At 39.6% G+C, this 19,261-nt stretch overlaps 1 protein-coding gene across 2 annotated transcripts in view; it reads right to left on the minus strand.

Moving 5' to 3' along the window:
• The window catches only part of dagla (diacylglycerol lipase, alpha), a 37,341-nt gene extending 19,277 nt beyond the window's left edge, over nt 1–18,064 (minus strand). Inside the window, exons 1-3 of one of the 2 annotated variants that reach the window (XM_044350473.1) lie at nt 17,139–18,064; nt 384–485; nt 25–236 (exon numbers count right to left, since the gene is read on the minus strand). In XM_044350473.1, coding sequence (XP_044206408.1) covers nt 25–236; nt 384–478 — 307 coding nt within the window. In that variant the 5' untranslated portion in view covers nt 479–485; nt 17,139–18,064. The remainder of the gene's footprint in view (nt 1–24; nt 237–383; nt 486–17,138) is intronic. The other variant, XM_044350482.1, reaches the window with a different exon arrangement.
• Between the last annotated feature and the right edge of the window lie 1,197 nt (nt 18,065–19,261).

The raw sequence follows: 19,261 nt of genomic DNA on the forward strand, positions 1-19,261 counted from the left end.
AGTGTGTATGCTTGCATGTCTTACCCAGCCGTATATAGATGACATACTGCACAGCTTCCCTGGGCTGTGTGTACAGAATGCTGCCTCTCATGCTCAACCACATGATGGCGCTCTCACAGATAAGGCAGCTGACCAGGATGCCCAGGTACCCTCGGCCATGGTCCACCAGTGTTACAGAACAGGACTGGTCTGAGCCGTAGGGGAGGCCGAACAGAACCACCGACAGAACCACCAGCCTGAGCATGAAAGACAAGGGCAATGTAGTAATGATACAGCAAAAACAAACACTCCTTCGTACAGGGATACATTGAGAAATAAAAAAATAAATATATATATCTGCAGGAAAAAAAAAAATCAATACAGTGAAAGAAACACTGACTCACCAGATGCAGTGCAATAGAAAAAGAAAGAGGGCGGGCAGCACCAGGTCATCACTGCCAACTGACCAGCGCCGCCGAAACATCACCATGCCAGGCATCACTGCCCTGTGGGAAGATCAAGGGTGAGAAAAACACCTTCAGGGATGATGGGCATCATTTCAACCTTGCATCATTGTTTCAAAGCCTATTGTGTCTAATTTCTCTACATACATTTTGAAAAGCTTTAACCCAATTTCCTATATACTGCACGTCATAATTTTACATGATGTCAAGCTTCAAAACAGCTTAAGATGGCAAGAAAAGGTAAGAAAACAACATGTTTATACTGGTCAGAAGCTCAGCATCATCAGCATGAACAGGGCAGTGATTAACTTTCTGTGTCTTACACTCTCTATATGTTAAAACTGAGAGCGAACTGCAGGGATTATAATGGAAACAGCCTTGCCACAAGAGAAGAGTGAAAGATAATGGGAAATGGAATAGATGAGACTAAGTGGGTGAAGGGATGTAGAGAAAATGCACTACTTAATGAACAAAAGAATGAGAACCAGCTTTGATACATGATGGTACCATGCCGGTTATAGCCACGTGAAGAAGCTTCTTTTATGTCACTGCGGCCTATTCTCTTTGTTTGAAAGCATTGTGAGTTTACTCAAGTTACCTCCGGGCTAAACTGAAATGAACTGTAAAAGACATGGTAGTAAGGAAATGGCAGGGAGAGAAGGAGCCACAGAGAGGCTGATGCAGACCTCATGATGCTGATACAGGCTGATACAGCCTTTATGGAGCGCTGCTCCTGCATATTTGCTGAAAACTAAAGGACAGCTTTCACAAATCTGACAAAAAATTATACCATCCATCATGCCAAAACCATTGACTATATACAGTGCATTCAGAAAGTATTCAGACCCCTTCACTTTTTTCACATTTTGTTATTTTGCCGCCTTACGCTGAAATCATTTAAATTCATTTTTTCCCTCATCAATCAATACTCAATACCCCATAATGACAAAGCGAAAACCAAATTTTAGATTTTTTTGTAAATTTAGTAAAAAGGAAAAACTGAAATATCATAAATACATAAATATTCAGACCCTTTGCTATGACACTTGAAATTTAGCTCAGATGCCTTCCATTTCTCTTGATCATCTTTGAGATGCTTCTACACCTTGATTGGAGTCCACCTGTTGTAAATTCAATTGATTGGATGTGATTTGGAAAGGCACACACCTGTCTATATAAAGTTTCACAGCTGACAATGTGTTCAGAGTAAAAACAAAGTGATGAGGTCGAAGGAACTGCCTGCAGAGCTCAGAGACAGGATTGTTTCGAAGCACAGATCTGGGGAAGGTTCCCTAGATCACAGTGGCTTTCATAACTCTTAAATGGAAGAAGTCTGGAACAACCAGGAATCTTTGGGGGAGAAGAGCCTTGGTAAGAGAGGTGATCAAGAACCTGATGGTCACTCTGGCTGAGCTCCAGAGATCCTGTGTGGAGATGGGAGAAACTTCCAGAAGGACAACCATCACTGCAACACTCCATCGATCTGGGCTTTATGGCAGAGTGGTCAGACGGAAGCTTTTCCTCAGTGAAAGACAGAGGAAAGCCTGCTCAGACTGTGAGAAACCAGATTCCCTGCTCTGATAAAACCAAGATTGAACTGTTTGGCCTCAATTCTAAACATCATATCTGAAGGAAACCAGGCACTACTCAGTTGAAGCCAAAGGTGCTTCAACTAAGTACTGAGTAGAGGGTCTGACTTATGTGAATCTGTTATTTCAGTTTTTCCTTTAATAAAAATGCAAGAAGTTCTAAAATTCTGTTTCTGCTTTGTCATCATGGGATATTGAGTGTAGATTGATGAGGGGGGAAAATGAATTTCAATGAATTTAGCCTAAGGCTGCAACATAACAAAATGTGGAAAAAAGTGAAGTGGTCTGAATGCACTGTATATAAAACATGTAGAGATGAGCTTAGCAGCTCAACTTAATTTTAAGTCTTCTTATTGGTGACTGTCCAGCCCTCCTCTGCTTTTAATATTGGTTCAAAGCATTTTTTAAAAAGTTTTTTCAGTTATTGAGAAACTGGCAGCACCCTCCTTGTTTCAACCTTAAATCCCACAATCACAGTTGTTCAAGTCTCCCTCTGAGTTGTGCCTGCATGAAATAGCAAAAGGGACAGCTGCATCACTGCCTGGTTAAAAGGTGTAAACGTAGGATTGTACAAAGACTTTCTGGTTGGAGCTTATTAACACTGCAGCAAATATGTAGTAATCTACATTTCAATAGGTTTAACTTTAACTACAGAAGCAATTTGGTGGGATCAAAAAGCAGGAGCTGCAAGATCTAATTTGTTAATTTAAACTGCTAATTTAAATGGATCAAAAGAGACAGTGATGTGCAATTGTGCATAAAAGTTAGATCTTGTGGCCACTGGTCCGATTGGACCAAGACTGCAGAAAACCTGGTGGCAGCATTCCTTTGTTTAATATTTTTCAAGTTTGTTCCTGTTGCTGTTCCTGCTAACACAAGTAAGGATTGAGAAGAAAAAGCCTCTGCATAACTAATAAATATGTAGGCTGCCAATGAATTGTAAAGATCAGATCTTGCCCAGATCACAAGGAGTTCCCCCTACAGATATCTGCATTGGACTTGCCTCTGACCAAATCATTTTAATCCTCTTTACCAAACCATGTATTACATGTATTCAATATGGTAGCTCACATATCCTGAATTGACTAAGAAGGACAAGAGAGGACATCGTCCAGTCTCTAAAGTATACAATTCTTGTGCAGAGAAAATCCTGTTCCTGGATTGTACCTCAACAAGAATACACATAATTACCTCTGAAGGAATAAATCAGAAGATAAAAACATTCAGTGAGGCATTCGTGCTACCACCTACATAGCTCTCAGTAGGGATGTGTAGAGTATGACAGAAAAACACTGGCATTTCCTCTGTCCAGATCTGGTGGAGAAGTAGTTTTTTTACAAACCATTCACTATTTTGTTAAAACAGACGTTTATTTATATAGTCATTTATTTATTTTTGTACGCAAATGAAATGAAGCCAGTATATCTCGGTAGTGTGGACCACCAAGACATTTAGTGAAGATATGACTGCCATCGACATTACAGTAACCCTGACACTTACTAAACTGTAAAAGCAAAATTCAGTATTTCAGTTTCAACAGGGGCAAGCACATGTCATGTATTCAGGTTAATTTCATCAGACAAAATACTTGTCTGATGACAATAACAAATACTATTGATCATTTGCTCTGATGATTTGAAGACTTTGCAGTGCTATACAGCTATACAACAACAACCCTGTTACTTTGTCTAATTGCTATTTTATTCTATGTAGAACATTACCAAAAATGCGTACTAATACTGAATGAAAGAATGTTTGTAGTGGTTTGTTATGTCATCAAGGCTTAAAATATATTTTTATCCATATAAGCCAGCCCTACTATTTCTCTCTATTGAGTTGGAAATGAGTCATGAACTTACACATGGATGGATATTGTCACAATTTAACAATAAGCATGATCTGCAGCTAAATATGAATCACATATAATAGGGTGACAGGACATGGCAATAATTAGCTTCCTCTCTGTTCTATTAAGAGAAACAAAATAACTGGTGGAAGTTAGTTTTGCTTTTTGAATCATCCTAATCCCACTATTTGCCTGACTGTGAAATGTCTGCTTTGACTGCTTGAAAATTGACATTAAGCTACAAAGAGCTATACTCTCCTTCTTTCCTACATTAGAAAATATTTTGGTGATTAAAACCATTTTTTTCTTTGGCAAGACAAATCAAGGGACATGATTTCTTCATTACACCACACCAGAGGGGTTGGTGATTAGTGGCTATTGGTAATACTAGTGGAGCTAGATAAGTAGGTATGGTGGCTGGACAACTGAGCGGGCCATGGCTTTCAGATTTAACTGCTCATCAAGCCAGTGGGGTCAGCCAATGTAGTTTAGCCTAAGCAGATACGATGCAGATATAAGGCTGGGTCAAGCCACAGAGTATAAGCTCTTTGCTTGGGTGAGGATTCAAAGGCAGTTTTAAGGTACAGTAGGTCAGGGTTAAAGAATGAAACAGTGTCCCCTATTAGGAGGCTAGATAGATTTATAACAGCACAGCAAATTATCTACAGGGCCTGATCAATGGTCAATGGTCAAGATATCATGTTACATTACATTAATACTTCCATAGGAATGCTCACCCAACCTTTGGCACTTTTATTGTTATGTATTGTTAACTGTTGCAGGGCAATTTATGCTCAGTAATTACGTCAATGTTTTAGTGGCACAAAAAAAAAATTCACAGTTTTCACTACAACTTAGCCTGAGCTATTTTGGTAAATGATTACAACTAGCTAACTGCATCAAAGCAGGGGAGTCAAATCATGATCAGTAGAGTGGCAGTGTGAAGGTTTTCCTTCCAATCAAAACACTACAGCAGGTGGTTTCACTGATTGGCAAATCTTCAACCAAAGAGAAAGGACAAATCAGTGAAATCAGCCTCAGTGGTGTAAGGAAAGTGGTGTAATATTTTCTCTCAGCCTTCCACCGCAAATGATTTGACACCCCAATATAGAGCTTGGTCTCTTGCTGTCAATATTCATAAAAAGGAAGCAATAAGGAGAAAATTAAGCAAATAATCTTAAGAGCAAAAGCTTCAGAGGGGACTGAAAACTTAATAAATATGAGGTATGTGGCTCTTCTGCTTTGAGGTGATGCAAGAGAGTGAAGGAAACAAAGACAAGTGTATGGGTTCATGTGACTGAAGTCAACTCACAGCCACTTCTATTACTATCTGGGTTGGAGTAGCATTAAAGAGGACAGTAGAATGAGGGAAGAGGGAAAGAGGGGAAAAAAAATAAAGGAACATCTGAACCCCCGCCTCCGCCCCAAATCTCATTTAGGCCAAAACAATCAGGCCAGTGAAATCAAGCAGATCTCTCAGATGCGAAAGGCACAGACTAGACCACCAGGGACACTGTTATCAGCACTCTCCTCCAGGCCTGTTGTTACAATATGGCTTAACTCCCAGCAGAGACCTCAACGGTGGAAAACACATTATGACATAATAATGAATTAAATCAGATTAGACAGTTACAGTGTGACCTTGTTGTAGTGTAACATGTAGATGTACCCAATAAAGTTTTTAGGAGTAAAAAAATAAAAAGTCATGTTATGTAAGATCAGTGGGATCCATTCATCCAAGTATACATCCGTTTTCAAAACCACTTGTTATAAGGGTCACATGGGGATGGAGCCTATCCCAGCATGCACTGGGTGATTTATTGTTTCCAAATTGAGTTTTTTTGTTGGCGCTGCATCATCTCTCAACAAAGCACTGTTACCTAAACAAATTTTAACTAATACCACTATTAAATCAAACATTTTCATTGGGAATTTGGTTATCTGTCCAATATAATTTGATGTCTGACAACATCATACTATGTAAACTTTAAATCACAACGGTTTGTTCCTTACTCATCCTTTTTATTAATGGTCTTTTAATGTTTGATTCTATTTAATTTTTTGATGTGATAAATCGCTTAATCTATAAAATATTTAAAAAACTGAAAAATGCCAATCAGTATTGGGTAAAGTCTTCAAGCTGTTTTGTCTGACCAAGAGTGCAAAACTCAAAGATATGCAATTAATGATATGAAACAGTGAAAAGCAGTATATCCTCATTTTTGAGAAGCTGGAACCACAGAATAATAATAGATAAATAATAAATAACTTAAACAATTACTTGAATATTTTTACTACTATTTAATTTGCTGTCAGTCACTAATCGATTAATCTTTTTAGTGCTGGTTATGATCCGTAAAGCACTTTGCACTTGCTTTTAGACAAGCATTTTTATTAACATGTTTACCATTTCTACGATCTTCTTTCTCAGGTTGTACTCTCAATTTTCATGCATCTATCGGGCAACAACAGTGACCACAGATCCTTAGGTCTATCAATGTTCCCCATTAATCACTCTCCAGATACTGAGGAGATTAATGTGCTAAGAACACCTCTGAAGAAATAGCCCTTTAACTCTATCAGTGTAGCTAAAAGCACTTTCCAAGTCCAGTTTAAAATGATTTAGGTATGTACACCTGTGACAAGTCCTCAAGTCCGTTTCTGGCGATGATGTGCATTTTAAAGTGAAGCTTGACTTTTTGTTACAGTCACACCCCTTACAGTCAAGAGCACACTAGCCCACTAATCTTAGTATAGGTAATCAATCAAGTTGCACAGTGACATACACGAAATCCAGCCTATTACTCTTGTAATCAGTTCTCTGTACAACTAATCAGCACTGACCTCACGCGAGACAGGCTCTGCTTGCCTCGTTTCGTGGAAGAAGACACTGGCCATCAGTACATGTCTGAACCAAACATCCTCACTAATAGCATTTGCCTCCTCAAGGTCTTTCCCATCCATCACCCTGGGGATTTTAGCCTATTAGTGGTGTTGTTTGGCTTCTACTGTAGAAGCAGACGTACTTAGACTTTTTACACCGCAGTGAAATGCTAACAGATCATACTCATGTTACATTCCACTTTACTTTTTTTTCATGAGGAGGGGCCCAATATATTTTTATTAATGAAAAAGATGAATGCATTTTAAAAGCAACTAATTAGAGACAAAATGGGATGTATAAGATCATCCAAAATAAGACCACCCAAGAGTCTAACTGAGGATTCCCAGCGTGGTTTCCAGAAAACTGCAGGAAGATTTTGAAAGAAGATGAACATCTTTACGAAGAATATGTTCATCAGTTCAAGAGGTATATCTGACTTGCAAGTGGGCTTCAATGGCTCCAATCACACTGATTCTTGCAAAGTAACAATTTGTGATGAACTAGACATGAAAGGAGATTTTTGCTGTACATATGAAAACCAGACATGTGGCTTGATAGGGGCAAATTTGGTTTTGGAACGGAAATAACACATTCCTTTGACAATGATGGCAATTATTTGAGTAATTATATACCTGATGTTCTATCAAGGCTCCATGAAATAGACAAAGACATTTGAAGATTGTCAAATCTCATCCCAAAAAATGAGTTACAGCATTAGGGCTGTTGTAATTTATGGCAACATACTGATGTTGCATGCACTCAAAAGCCATAATCATCAATGGTTTGAGCCACATCTGAACATTTGATCTTATTGTGATAAAACCCTTGCACATCCAATCAAGATGAGAAGTAAAAGTCCACAAAGGGACAGAGGATGGAGAGGGGAAAAAACACTATCAGGACCTCTTGTCAAGTTGGTCCTACCCAGCATGCTTAAACAGTTAAGTTAAGCAACATAAGCTAATGGGTGTTATATTTTCACATTACAAGGCATCATAGTTTGGACCATGTTACTATATAGAAACTAATATATATATATATATATATATATATATATATATATATATATATATATATATATATATATATATATATATATATATATATATATATATATATATATATATATATATATATATATAAAAATAAAAATAAAAATCAGAGTAGTTTGAACTATAAAAAAACATGCCTCAATTTGGATTGGATTCCATTGATGATAAAAAACTGGAAGGTAGAATTTCAACACATTTGTACTTTTAAACCTCCTCAAGCAATAAATATATTCAGCACACATCTCGCACCCTGCTGAATTTCTAACCTGAGATCAAAAGAGCATCTAAATGTCTAACACCTGACCTTTAGGGCAACTCTACTACACAGAAAACCCATTTTCGCTGCTTTCCCTGACTCTCCTATGATCGTGCTTTTTACATGCGGCATGAGTCATGCAACCTCCTCACTCTCATCCGTAGCTGGTGACTCCATCTGAATCCAAATGACATGTGTTTTGTGAAAGGACTGTGACATATCCCTGCGTGTGTGCAATGCTTTTGTGCTCCACACAGCGTGCTACTGTGTGCCAGGCCCAGGCCCGTACCCACGTGACGCAACAACAATGATGTAACAACAATGACAGGACTCCCTGTCCGTCATTATTGCTTTGTCTTTGATACAGACTTATTGAAACAAACAGGACACAGGCAGGGGAATGCTGCACGCCATCTGAAATGTTTCACGGAGAATGCTTGCTTTTCAGTTGCCAGATGCATCTTCTATATATGCTATACTGTAATAGAGGTTACAGTAATCCTATATATACACAGTATATGGCCAATAGATGTTTTACCCATGAATGCTAATACCAAGGTAAAAATTAAAACACACCCGGTCTCACTGCTCAAAGATTACACAGAGGACTTACAGCACCATCAATATATCAATACATTACTCCTGAGGCAGCCACGGTCAATGGAGTGGAATCTCAAATCTGCACAAACAGTAAACTCGCAGTTTACACATCTGAAATCAACACTGTTGTATATTTCTTTTGGCAGACAGCAGGTTGATTTGGTACGACTTGCAGCAGGTGTTTTACAATCCTACTCTTCCATCTCACTCACAACGAGTCTGCTGCCGCAACAGCAGCATCAAGCCGGGCTGTTGCACACAGCCTGTTGGTTACAGCTTCTTTATTTTTTATTGCGTTCTCCTCCTGCGTAACCTCTCAATCTACCACCACTGTTAGCAAACCCAAGAAGAACATTAACTTTGTCTTGAAAACATCTCCACACACACACACACGTAAAGCAGATCTTACTAACTGGTTTGAAAACAAACAGGTGAGATATATGAATCCATTATCATGACAGGTAAATGCAATAACCAAGTCTTACTGATGATATGTTACTGCAACATAATGTTTCGTCATTCTGGTTAATCAATTTTTTCTGCTAAAGTAATTACAGAAAGAAAAGGTAATGAGTACACCATTACCCTTTTTTTCAATTAAATGTTATGCAGCAGGTCTTTATTTTATTCACTGTGCCTTTATACTGACGAAAAACAACACTACTACTTTTAACACTTTCAGTTAACACTCGCTCAACAGTGAGTATTAACCTAAATCTTATCACAAGGTACAATCTACAGTATATTCTGCGTGTCAAAAAATCATCCCCTGTAGGCTTTAAAGGTCATGGTACAAAGTTTTTTTTTGTTTCTTTGAGCTCAAGCTGTGATCAACTGGATTTCAGTCAGCCAAAATGAGTCCCAGCAGTGACAATATGTCAAGATGCCTGCTTCAACTTTTTTGCCGGACAGACGACCCTGTGTTTGTTTTGGTGGAGCCCTCTGCTGCTTGCCTGCCCCCATTCAAATGAATGAGAGGGCTGCGTTTTTCACACAGGGCTAAAGCCAGTCTTAATGTGGCTACAAGAGTCCACAGCCATGCTAGCAGCACTGTGAGACTGTACTTAGACACTGTGACACAGTGGTTTAAGCTAGACAAATCAGGGGACCACCAACATCACTAGGATTCATCATCTGGGAACCATGAATGTCTGTACAAATTTAATCCAGTATATGTTGAGATATTTCACAGTATCAGTAACAACTTTGACTGTTGCTGGTGGTGCTACAAAAAAAGTTTGAGAATCACTAGTCACTAGGGTTCATCCTCTGGGCACCATGGATATCTGTACCAAAACTCAAGGGAAATCATACAACAGTTCTTGAGATATTTCAGTAAAAGCAAAAAAGGTCAACCTGCTGGTTGTTTTGGAGGAAAATTCAGAAGATTATCTGGGGGCTATGAATTTCAATCAAAATCAATCAATCTGTCAATTAGTTGTTCAGATATTTCAGTCTAGATCAAAGTGGTGGACCAACCGACCGACTGATAGACCCACATTGCCATCCCTAGGGCTGTGCTGCTAGCATGGCTGAAAACAGGATGCCTGGTTGTCTTGTAGGGAAGCTGTGGTAGTGTAGCAATGCCTTGTGTATTTTGCAGAAATTGATTAAACAAACAAGAAACAATGTTCCTGTTTCTCCTACTGCTGGGTGACCTTCTGTCAGTGTGTGTACTATTATGGGTGTCCATCCAAAATTGGTATACTCTTCTATTCTCTGATGAAAGGAGCATGTTCTGATGGAGACTTTTCTTTTCAAACCATGTATTTCTTATGGTGTGCTTCAATAAATGCTACACTGACCTAACCTCTTGAGTAATCATATTGGACACAATATTTCACAAACATGCATTCCATGTCTGAATTGCATTCCCAACCTCAAACTCTATATTTGGGTTGCTTTGCCAGTCAATCAATGGACAGTAAATACGCACTACTGAACTACAAAGCTGTATTTAAATTTGATCCATCTTTAGCCTACAAATACAAAAACACATGTTGACTTTTAATAATCAGTAGTGCCACGATTCCTTCACTTGTTTGATGTTCAACCTATGTAGAGTATATGCAACTCTTGACACATTTACATGTCAGCACTGCATAAAACAGCTTTCAGCAGGATGGATACTGGAAGTGAAACTATGTAAACTTGGGTGTGTCAAACAAAACACAGGTGAACATACTCCAGCTCTTGTCTAAGCATCTGAAAACAATATCTGACAGTCACTGAAGTGCATTTAGTTGCTGCATTAAATATGGCGTATGCTGATCCATTACATGTGACGCTTTTATTTGGTGAATGCAAAATGAATGTTATTCATTGTTGACAGCCCGTATGCACTTGTGGGAGTCTACATGTTGGGCACATAGAAAAAATTCATTTACACAGGTCTCAGCCAGAACTGGTTTCTAGACAGGAGGAACTTACATTAGTGCCATGTAACATTCCTGAAGTCATGTGTGTTAAAGAGTTATTTAACTATTGGTTAATGGTAAATGGACTGCACTTATATAGCGCTTTTCTACTTTATCGGACAAAGCATTTTAAAATTTTTGCCTCTTATTCAACCATTAACACACACACACACACACACACACACACACACACACACACACACACACACACACACACACACACGGCGGAGGAGCTGCCATGCACAGTGCTGCTCAAGGACACTTCGACACACGGACAGGAAGAGCCGAGGAATTGAACAGCCAACCCTGCGGGTAGTGGATGACCCGCACAACCCCCTGAGCCACACCCGCCCGTTTACGCAGTATTGCATTTTGAGGTGGTGAACTATTATTCAAGAAAGGCTCTTCAGACAAACATTCTGTCATACAGGTGTCCTGTGCTGTGACTTTCCTGTCTTGAAGGTAGCTTGTTGTGGTGTCAGACTCAAGAAAAATCAACAGGAAAGTAAAAAAAAATATCTGCTTTGAAGAACAGTGTAGGCAAGCTAAAGAAGGCTTGGCATGTACTGAGGTGTTGGGCACGATTCGGGACAGACAGAACGTCTGCAAAAAGTGCTGAGGTTACTAGCATGATGGTGCAACACAGTCCTAATTCTCTCAGTCTCCTCTGCTCTAAGTCATACACCCATCTGCTCCAGTCTCTCTCTTTTTCTGCCTGGGTCAGAGTTACACTCTGCGTAGATCATGATTCTCTTCAGCGTTTGTCACATCCCTGGCTCTTACTCCTGCTGTTGCTAATGATCATGTCACTCCCTATTCTGTCAGACTACAGCAGCATTCTGTCCATCCTAAAGAACCTCACCCTCTTCCGTCTCCATTTCACCCTCTGCCTTTCTCTTCTTCTGTCTTCCCATCCTCAAGCTCTCTCCTTCTTCTCCTTCTACCCACACGCTCATTCAGTATTCATATTTTAGAGGACATTTATGAGCATGAAACCGAGCGTGTGCATCTGGACCATTTTCGGTGCAGAGGAAACCTACATTTTCTCCTGTAGCCTTCGCAGTCCCCTTCCTCTTCCTTATCTAGCTAATCCAGATTCTGGTTTTGGTTTTGCGTTGCTCATCTTTTTTTAGACTGAAAGCCATGTGCCACTCACTCCTACTCTCCCTCTGCCTCTTTCTCCATCTTTTTCTCCCACTGCCACCCACTCAATTCCTTTCACCTCTTCCCACTCAATTTTCTCTTCTTTCAGTTGATGTGATAGTATGTGCACTGCAGATTGCATGTGTGTGTTTGTGTATACATGGATGTTTTTTTTGTGTTTGGGTGGTAACATATGTGCTCTGCCAACCTGTCTGTGGCTTACTGCCACAAAACCATGCACAGATTTATTAGTCATTGTATCAGATACTGAAAATAACTCCTGCAGTTTTGCCCATGCAACACACTACTGCAGCCAAAGGGTTTTCAGCAGTGTGTTGCATGCGTGTATTATGGGAAATGTTAAATTGGCTTCTTTCACGCACTTTAATTGAACAGTTGTCTGTTAATGGCTTTGCTGCAGAATCACATGATTTCAGATCTGCAGCTTATAGATTTTGGAAAATACATGCAAGGCTCTCTGAGAGGGGACACACACATATACACTCCTGCCTGCAAAGCACCTGCACAGATCATCAATACTGTGAAACACTCATCACAGTAGGTTGCCCTTTTAAAATGTGGCTTTTTTAATCACCTGTCCCATGGTGCACTATTAAAAAGATAAAGTCTAAAATTAATGCGCATGCTATGAGAGTCATATCTCCACAAGACATAGGGTATAGTAAGGTATTACATAAATCAAAGCCTTTTCACAAATTTTATTTTCGATTGTGGTGCTAAAACAATTTATATTTATGGTCCATTTATAAAGGAATGATCTGTTATAAACATATAATTTTATAATTAACATATATTCCTAATTAGGTAACTAAAGGGTGCTTTGGAAAGCACATGGAATAAAATTTTCCTCTGGGGTTATCATCCTAGAATTGGCATTAATACCTGAACTGAATATAATAATAATAATAATAATAATAATAATAATAATAATAAATTAAATGGCATCAACATCAGTCCAATCAACAATAAAAAGGTGCAATAAGCAACAGAGCATATCTCAGCAATGATTTAAAATTGACATTATAGCATAACATAAGAGGCAGTTGATGCAGTTAAAGTGAGTAAGCTAGTTTAAAAATATGGGTTTTAAGAGCAGTTTTGAATTCTGTAATGGTAGTCCAGTATGCGGATGTGAGGGGGAAGGGAGTTCAGAACTTTGGGTGCAGCATAGGAGAAAGGCCCTGGCACCCATTGTGCTGAGGTTGATGGCTGGTGGTGCCAGCAGACTTGCATATGAAGACTGCAGGGAGCAGTTTTTAGACGTAAAACAGTTAGTCAATAAATCGCTTTGTCAATCCACAGAAAAAAAAGTCAGCATGCAATTCATCGTTTAGACAATTTGTTATGGAAAAATGCCCAAATATTCCAGCTTCTCAGTTGTGAGGATTTGCTTTTTTCTTTGTCCAATTTCATAAACTATGTATCTTTGTAATTTGGAGTGTTGGTCGAACAAAACTTGACATTTACGTGATGTGCATTTTTCACTATGTTCTGACAGTTTATAGACTGAACGATCAACAAAAATCGACGAAATAATCTGCAGATTAATCATAATGAAAATAATCATAGGTTGCAGTCCTGAGCAGGATAATTCAAAATGTTAAGTATCAATTGTATTGGTCCTCAGTTGGGCAGATACATGCAAATATTAAATGATGTAAGGTAGTTTGACCACCATATGTCCACTCTTCTTTCACAAGCTTTCACCTACACACATCGACACAGCAAACACGACAATAAAAACAACTGTGTAAAATGTTCTGCTTATATAGACCTACATCTTTTGCTATCAAATTTATGTCCATCATTGATCCCTAACCCTCTCAACACTAAAAACACTCTATTCACATTGGCTAGAGGGAGTGTGCAACTGTGACGTAGTGTAATCATTGTTGTAAATTAATATGAAAAGGCCTATAAAAAATGTACCGGTGGGCATTCTATTCAAAGTAAAAGCTGCAAATCCGAAAATTGCAATATGGATTTTAGCATAAACTTCAACCTTTTACAGCAACACAAAACATATGAGGAAGAGGAAGCAGTGGATGAAAGGTTTACAATAGAAGATTAATCAAGAAAACTTCACAAAAAGGCACCAGATTTTGACAGAAGAGGATCTTCACAATGTACAAGAGAGGGAAAAAACAGAGACACATAACAGCAGCCTTGTCAGTTATATTTCATAAGACTTCCTTCAGCCCAGTGGATGTGAGCAGATATTGATCAGTGACAGTGGCAAATCACCTTGCATTATGGTCAGTTATATTTCATAAGACTTCCCTTTGTTTAAAGGAGTGACTGCATTAGTGGCTGCATTCCGAATTGTGATATGGCAATGTCCACAGTGAAACATCGCAATGATGATATTGTTGTTGGGGCGCAACTTCTATAAAAGGTACTATAATTTTTTGTAACTTTCTTTTATACGTTTTATGTGTATTATATAGATATTAATTAGTATTTCTGTTTTTTGCACATTTGAGCCCATTCTCACTCGGTCTTTCCTTATTTTTCCTCCCTATAGCCTATGCTTAGGCTGCAGAATATACCAGCCAATTAAAAACAAACAAATAAAAAAAACAGCAGTCAGCCCTGCAGATGTGAGGGGATATTGATCAGTGATGGTGACAAATCACCATGCATTGTGGTGGCAACAAACTTGGTTGCTAAAAAAGGTACCACTTCACCCATCTGGGAGTACTTTGGGTTTTGTCCTAATGAAAGCAGAGAACCAACAGACACTTCTGAAGTGGTGTGTAGGATTTGTGCTAATGTAATCCATGCAAAAGATGGACAGACGATGAATCTTCACGACCATTCGCGTGTACAACATCCCATTGATTATGGATGGCCCAACCCTAGACTGCATATCAATAGCTGTTCCTAATTTTTGGCTATGATGTAGTCGTGTTATATTCTACTCTGTGTTGCTTTAGGTCATTCCTAACTGCTGCGTACTTACTATTCTTGATCTGAATGATCCCTGATTTAGACACACAACAGGACTACATGCGTCCATTTAAGGCTTTTGTCCAGATTATAGGGCAAAAATGTGAAAATTGTTGGTTGCATGCAGCCACAAAACAAACAAATGAATAAATAATAAATACTGCATAATGCTCTCTTATTTGCTGCTGTTTCATCCTTTAGCTGTGTAATGTCTAGAATACCTGTGAACACCCAACCATCAGCACTAAATTCTGCAAAATCAACCTGCATTTGTTAGTCAATAGATGGAGAAGAGGAGCCAGTTTTTTTTGGCACGAGAAGAGGGTAAGCATAAAGAAAACACACTGCCTTGGAAAACAAAGAGACAAGCTATTTGCCAAGACTACCTGGAGGTGCTTGTTTTCCACAAGGGTCGAAACCTATGGGGATAGCCAGGTGTAAACACTGGTGATGATGCAGTCTTACATGAGTGGGCCTGGTTTTACTGTCCCATTTTGCTTCAAACTGTTACACATTTAGCTAATCTCAGGGAATCATTTTTTTTTTATCTTGATCACCCCTAAATTATAACCACAACCCAGTTTGGCCCTGTTTCCCTTCTCTTTGTGTTTAACATGTTATGTTTAAAGGCCTGACTCTTTAATGATGTACATCACCGTTTTCACCCTTAACACCACATCAGTGCATGCAAACAAATGACATACTACATGTGCTGGAGAAGAAATGTGGATGGTGTGGAGGGTCACAGTTACAAAGTGCTGAGTAAAACAGGAAAGATCAAAATCTGGGATTTTGTCCATTCAGGGTGCCTCAGCACTTCTGCTCACAATAAACTTCTGTGATGCCTTACAGTAAAACAGAAGTCTACATCAGGTCCGGACTTATGTACCACTTCTTGCGTAATCACTATCACTTCTCACTCTTGCCTCATTCTTCTTCCCTAAACTCATCTGTATAGACTTTCTCAGAACTCAGTGCCGTCTCGGTCTGAATCATCATATTATCATCATTTTTAAAGGCCTTACGAGGTGTTCACTAACCTTGTTGGGATGGCTTAACATTCTCCAAGTGACACCTCTGGCCTCAGCAATAACATTGCTACAATGCTTAGTGGAGGCATTAGCACTTTGAGTAGCATGTAGATGATGCCAGAGAAAAACAGTATCCACAGCTGGAAGTCGTGAGACATGGAAGGCCCAAAATATAACTAAAATATTCTCAGGGTGAGTGAGAAAAAACAGGTGTGACATTCCCCTTGTTGTCACTGTACCAACTCCCCGTTAAGAAAAAAAAGTATGGCACCTACTGGCCAACCAAAAGCACAGTCTGGATAATGTAGCTATGCGTTAAGTCTGGTTAATCAAGTTTCGGGACTGATCAATTAGCTACTACATAAGCAGAAACACCATCACCAATTTTGATAATTGGGTCTGTCATTCAACTTGCCTAAAGTGAATATTTTAAGGGCCAGACAGCTGTTTGCACAAATAAGGCTAAGAAACTGTCACATCACTTACGACTCTTGTAACTTGCACTTGTCACTACTTGACATTTTGTACAGTAAATTGACTGTAAAATAACTGAAAAAAATCACAATTGATTCAAACCACTGAGAGGATAATTTGCTGCAGCCCGGTCTGTTGATATGTGTGCAACAGCATCGAAATGTGTAATGCCAACAAGTCGATCAGCAGCAGCGGCAGTAGTGTCTAATCTCATTTAAATCAGGACAGCTGCTTAAGGTGGCATCCTGCGGGCCTAGCTAGTAAAGATGTGGCCTAAGAATGTGTCTCAAACCTGCACTAAAATATGGGGTAAAAAGCCGGGTCACGGTGCCCGTGCCTCGGTCGTATAGCTACACTGCACTGTATGTGCACGGAGCTAAAGGCATTTGATCGGGGTGTCAGTCAGTCTTCTCATCCGATAGCTGCTGCTCACCTGTATTTTGACGATGCCTTGCTGAGACCCACTGCATCGGTTCCGCTCGCTCTCCCATATCCTTCCGACTGCCGACCCGCCTCAGCCCCGCTCTCCCCGACACCGGTTCAGGGTTGAGGGGGGGGCAGTGAATCCTCAAATGTTTCACCGATAGTATTATAATAACAGTACAGACGTCATTACAGCTGACGGATGAATGGACCCAGAGTCATCAAAGAATCGGAGCTCCCTCGGTTATCAGGCGAACCTGATACATGCCATCGGACAGCGTAATTAATAACACGGTCGTTTTCAAGCCGCTGGCGGCTCGGTACTCCGCTTAATTGCAACACGTCGTCTGCTGTGGTAGTTCACTGACTGTGGCTCCTTTTCATGTCCCTCCGGCGGTGCTCGGCATGATTACTTGTTTCCACAGAAGAGGACAGTCCTTCGGGTTTCACGAACAAGACGAGCCCTTCCTTTCTCACACGCTGTAGTCAGTAGCTTGTGTGTGCCGTCAGTCGGACAACTCCCGAAACCCAACGAGAAGCTAAACGGAGGCAGCATTTCCCGAGAACCTGGCCCATCCCCTCGGACATCTCTCCCACAAAAAAATACGTACGAATTGGCTATTCCCCTTCCGTGTTTAGCTGCGCAAATCCTGTTTTGATTACGCATACCTGGCTCGTTTTGTAAATGGAAGACACTTTGGAGATCCTGTGGAGAAAGGGCGCCACTGGTGGTTTGGGAATATCAAGGAATCAGCAACTGGTTCAAAGAGAGCAGTGTTTTCCGAGAGGTTGCCGCTCCCCTGTTAGTCACCAAGAAAGACCCCAGCGGCTATCTTTTTTTTTAGTTAACTCATAATTCTCGGAAGCTGAGGGCTTTTAACGCTGTCCGTTATTATATCTTTCAGCAACAGAAAGACAAAACAAAACATTGTTTGCATATTTCACGATTTGCGCATGCGCGTTTCATCCCCTCATCAAAGCAACGTGCGTTACCACAGCGACGCAACAGCGATGCGCGTAAATGAAAATAAAATGTGTGTTTAGTTTGTTAAACAAGCTGTCCTCTATTATACTACACATTGTCTCTAGTTCTGGCATTTTAAACACAGCGTCTCAAGCGTCACATCATGTCTCAACTCAAAAGACCACATATTGCTCTTCTGATTACACTAAGATAATTGTAAAATCCCTATACGGTGAGATGATGGGTAACGGGAATTTGTATGAGTGATTTCGGAACATGCAGGGTTCCTACTTAATCCCTTTTGGCCGCGTCTTCTGCGCCAAAGAGTGACGCTCTTGAGCGACAACTCCATACTTTACCGATTACTATCTTGGCACGCTTCGCTCCTCTTTGGATCGACGTACTGGGCGTGGATCAACGTCACGTCATAAAATCTACACATGAGTACTGCTCTCTTGATATAGCCCTGTTACTGTCATTGCTCAGAAATGCAGACGAACAAGCAAAAGCCAACAGTCTATTCAAAACCGTTCAAACGGAGAAGAGACGCCTCATCAGATGGTCTACAGATTTTCTCCTTAGGTTCATTCACACGGCCTGTTGACCTCACGGTTTGAGGTTATTTGGCAGACATCTCTTGGCTGAAATTCAAAACTAGCGTGTCAACTGCAGTAGGATTCACTTTGATAAATAGATATGAAATATTTCAAAAAGTATAAAACGTGTGTTCACGTTAAAGTAGTGCTGTTTCTTGTTTAATTCTATTCCAAAAATGTTATAAGAATGTTCTGTCATTGTACTGCATTTGTAACCTCTTTTACACTTACCTACAAATTATAAATATTTTTGAGTTCATTTATATTAGTTCAAAATACAAAATGTGAAATAACATGTATATCATCCATTACTGTCAAATATATATATTTAAGCAGGCTGTAGGCTATATACTGTACATAACCACCTACTGCATGTATATAAAGTAACATTTTTCCCCATACAATATTTATTCCAGCACTCCATTCAATATATATTTCAGCACTTCTGGCACACTACTTGTATCCCTTTTTGTACAATTAACAGAAATGGGTTTGCCTGTATATGTTGTTGTCCATTTGTTGTTTCTATATGTATGTATCTATTTTTGCACCTACTTGCTTGTAAATAATAGC

The sequence above is a fragment of the Thunnus albacares genome, chromosome 1, assembly GCF_914725855.1.
Source record: "Thunnus albacares chromosome 1, fThuAlb1.1, whole genome shotgun sequence".
NCBI lineage: Eukaryota > Metazoa > Chordata > Actinopteri > Scombriformes > Scombridae > Thunnus > Thunnus albacares.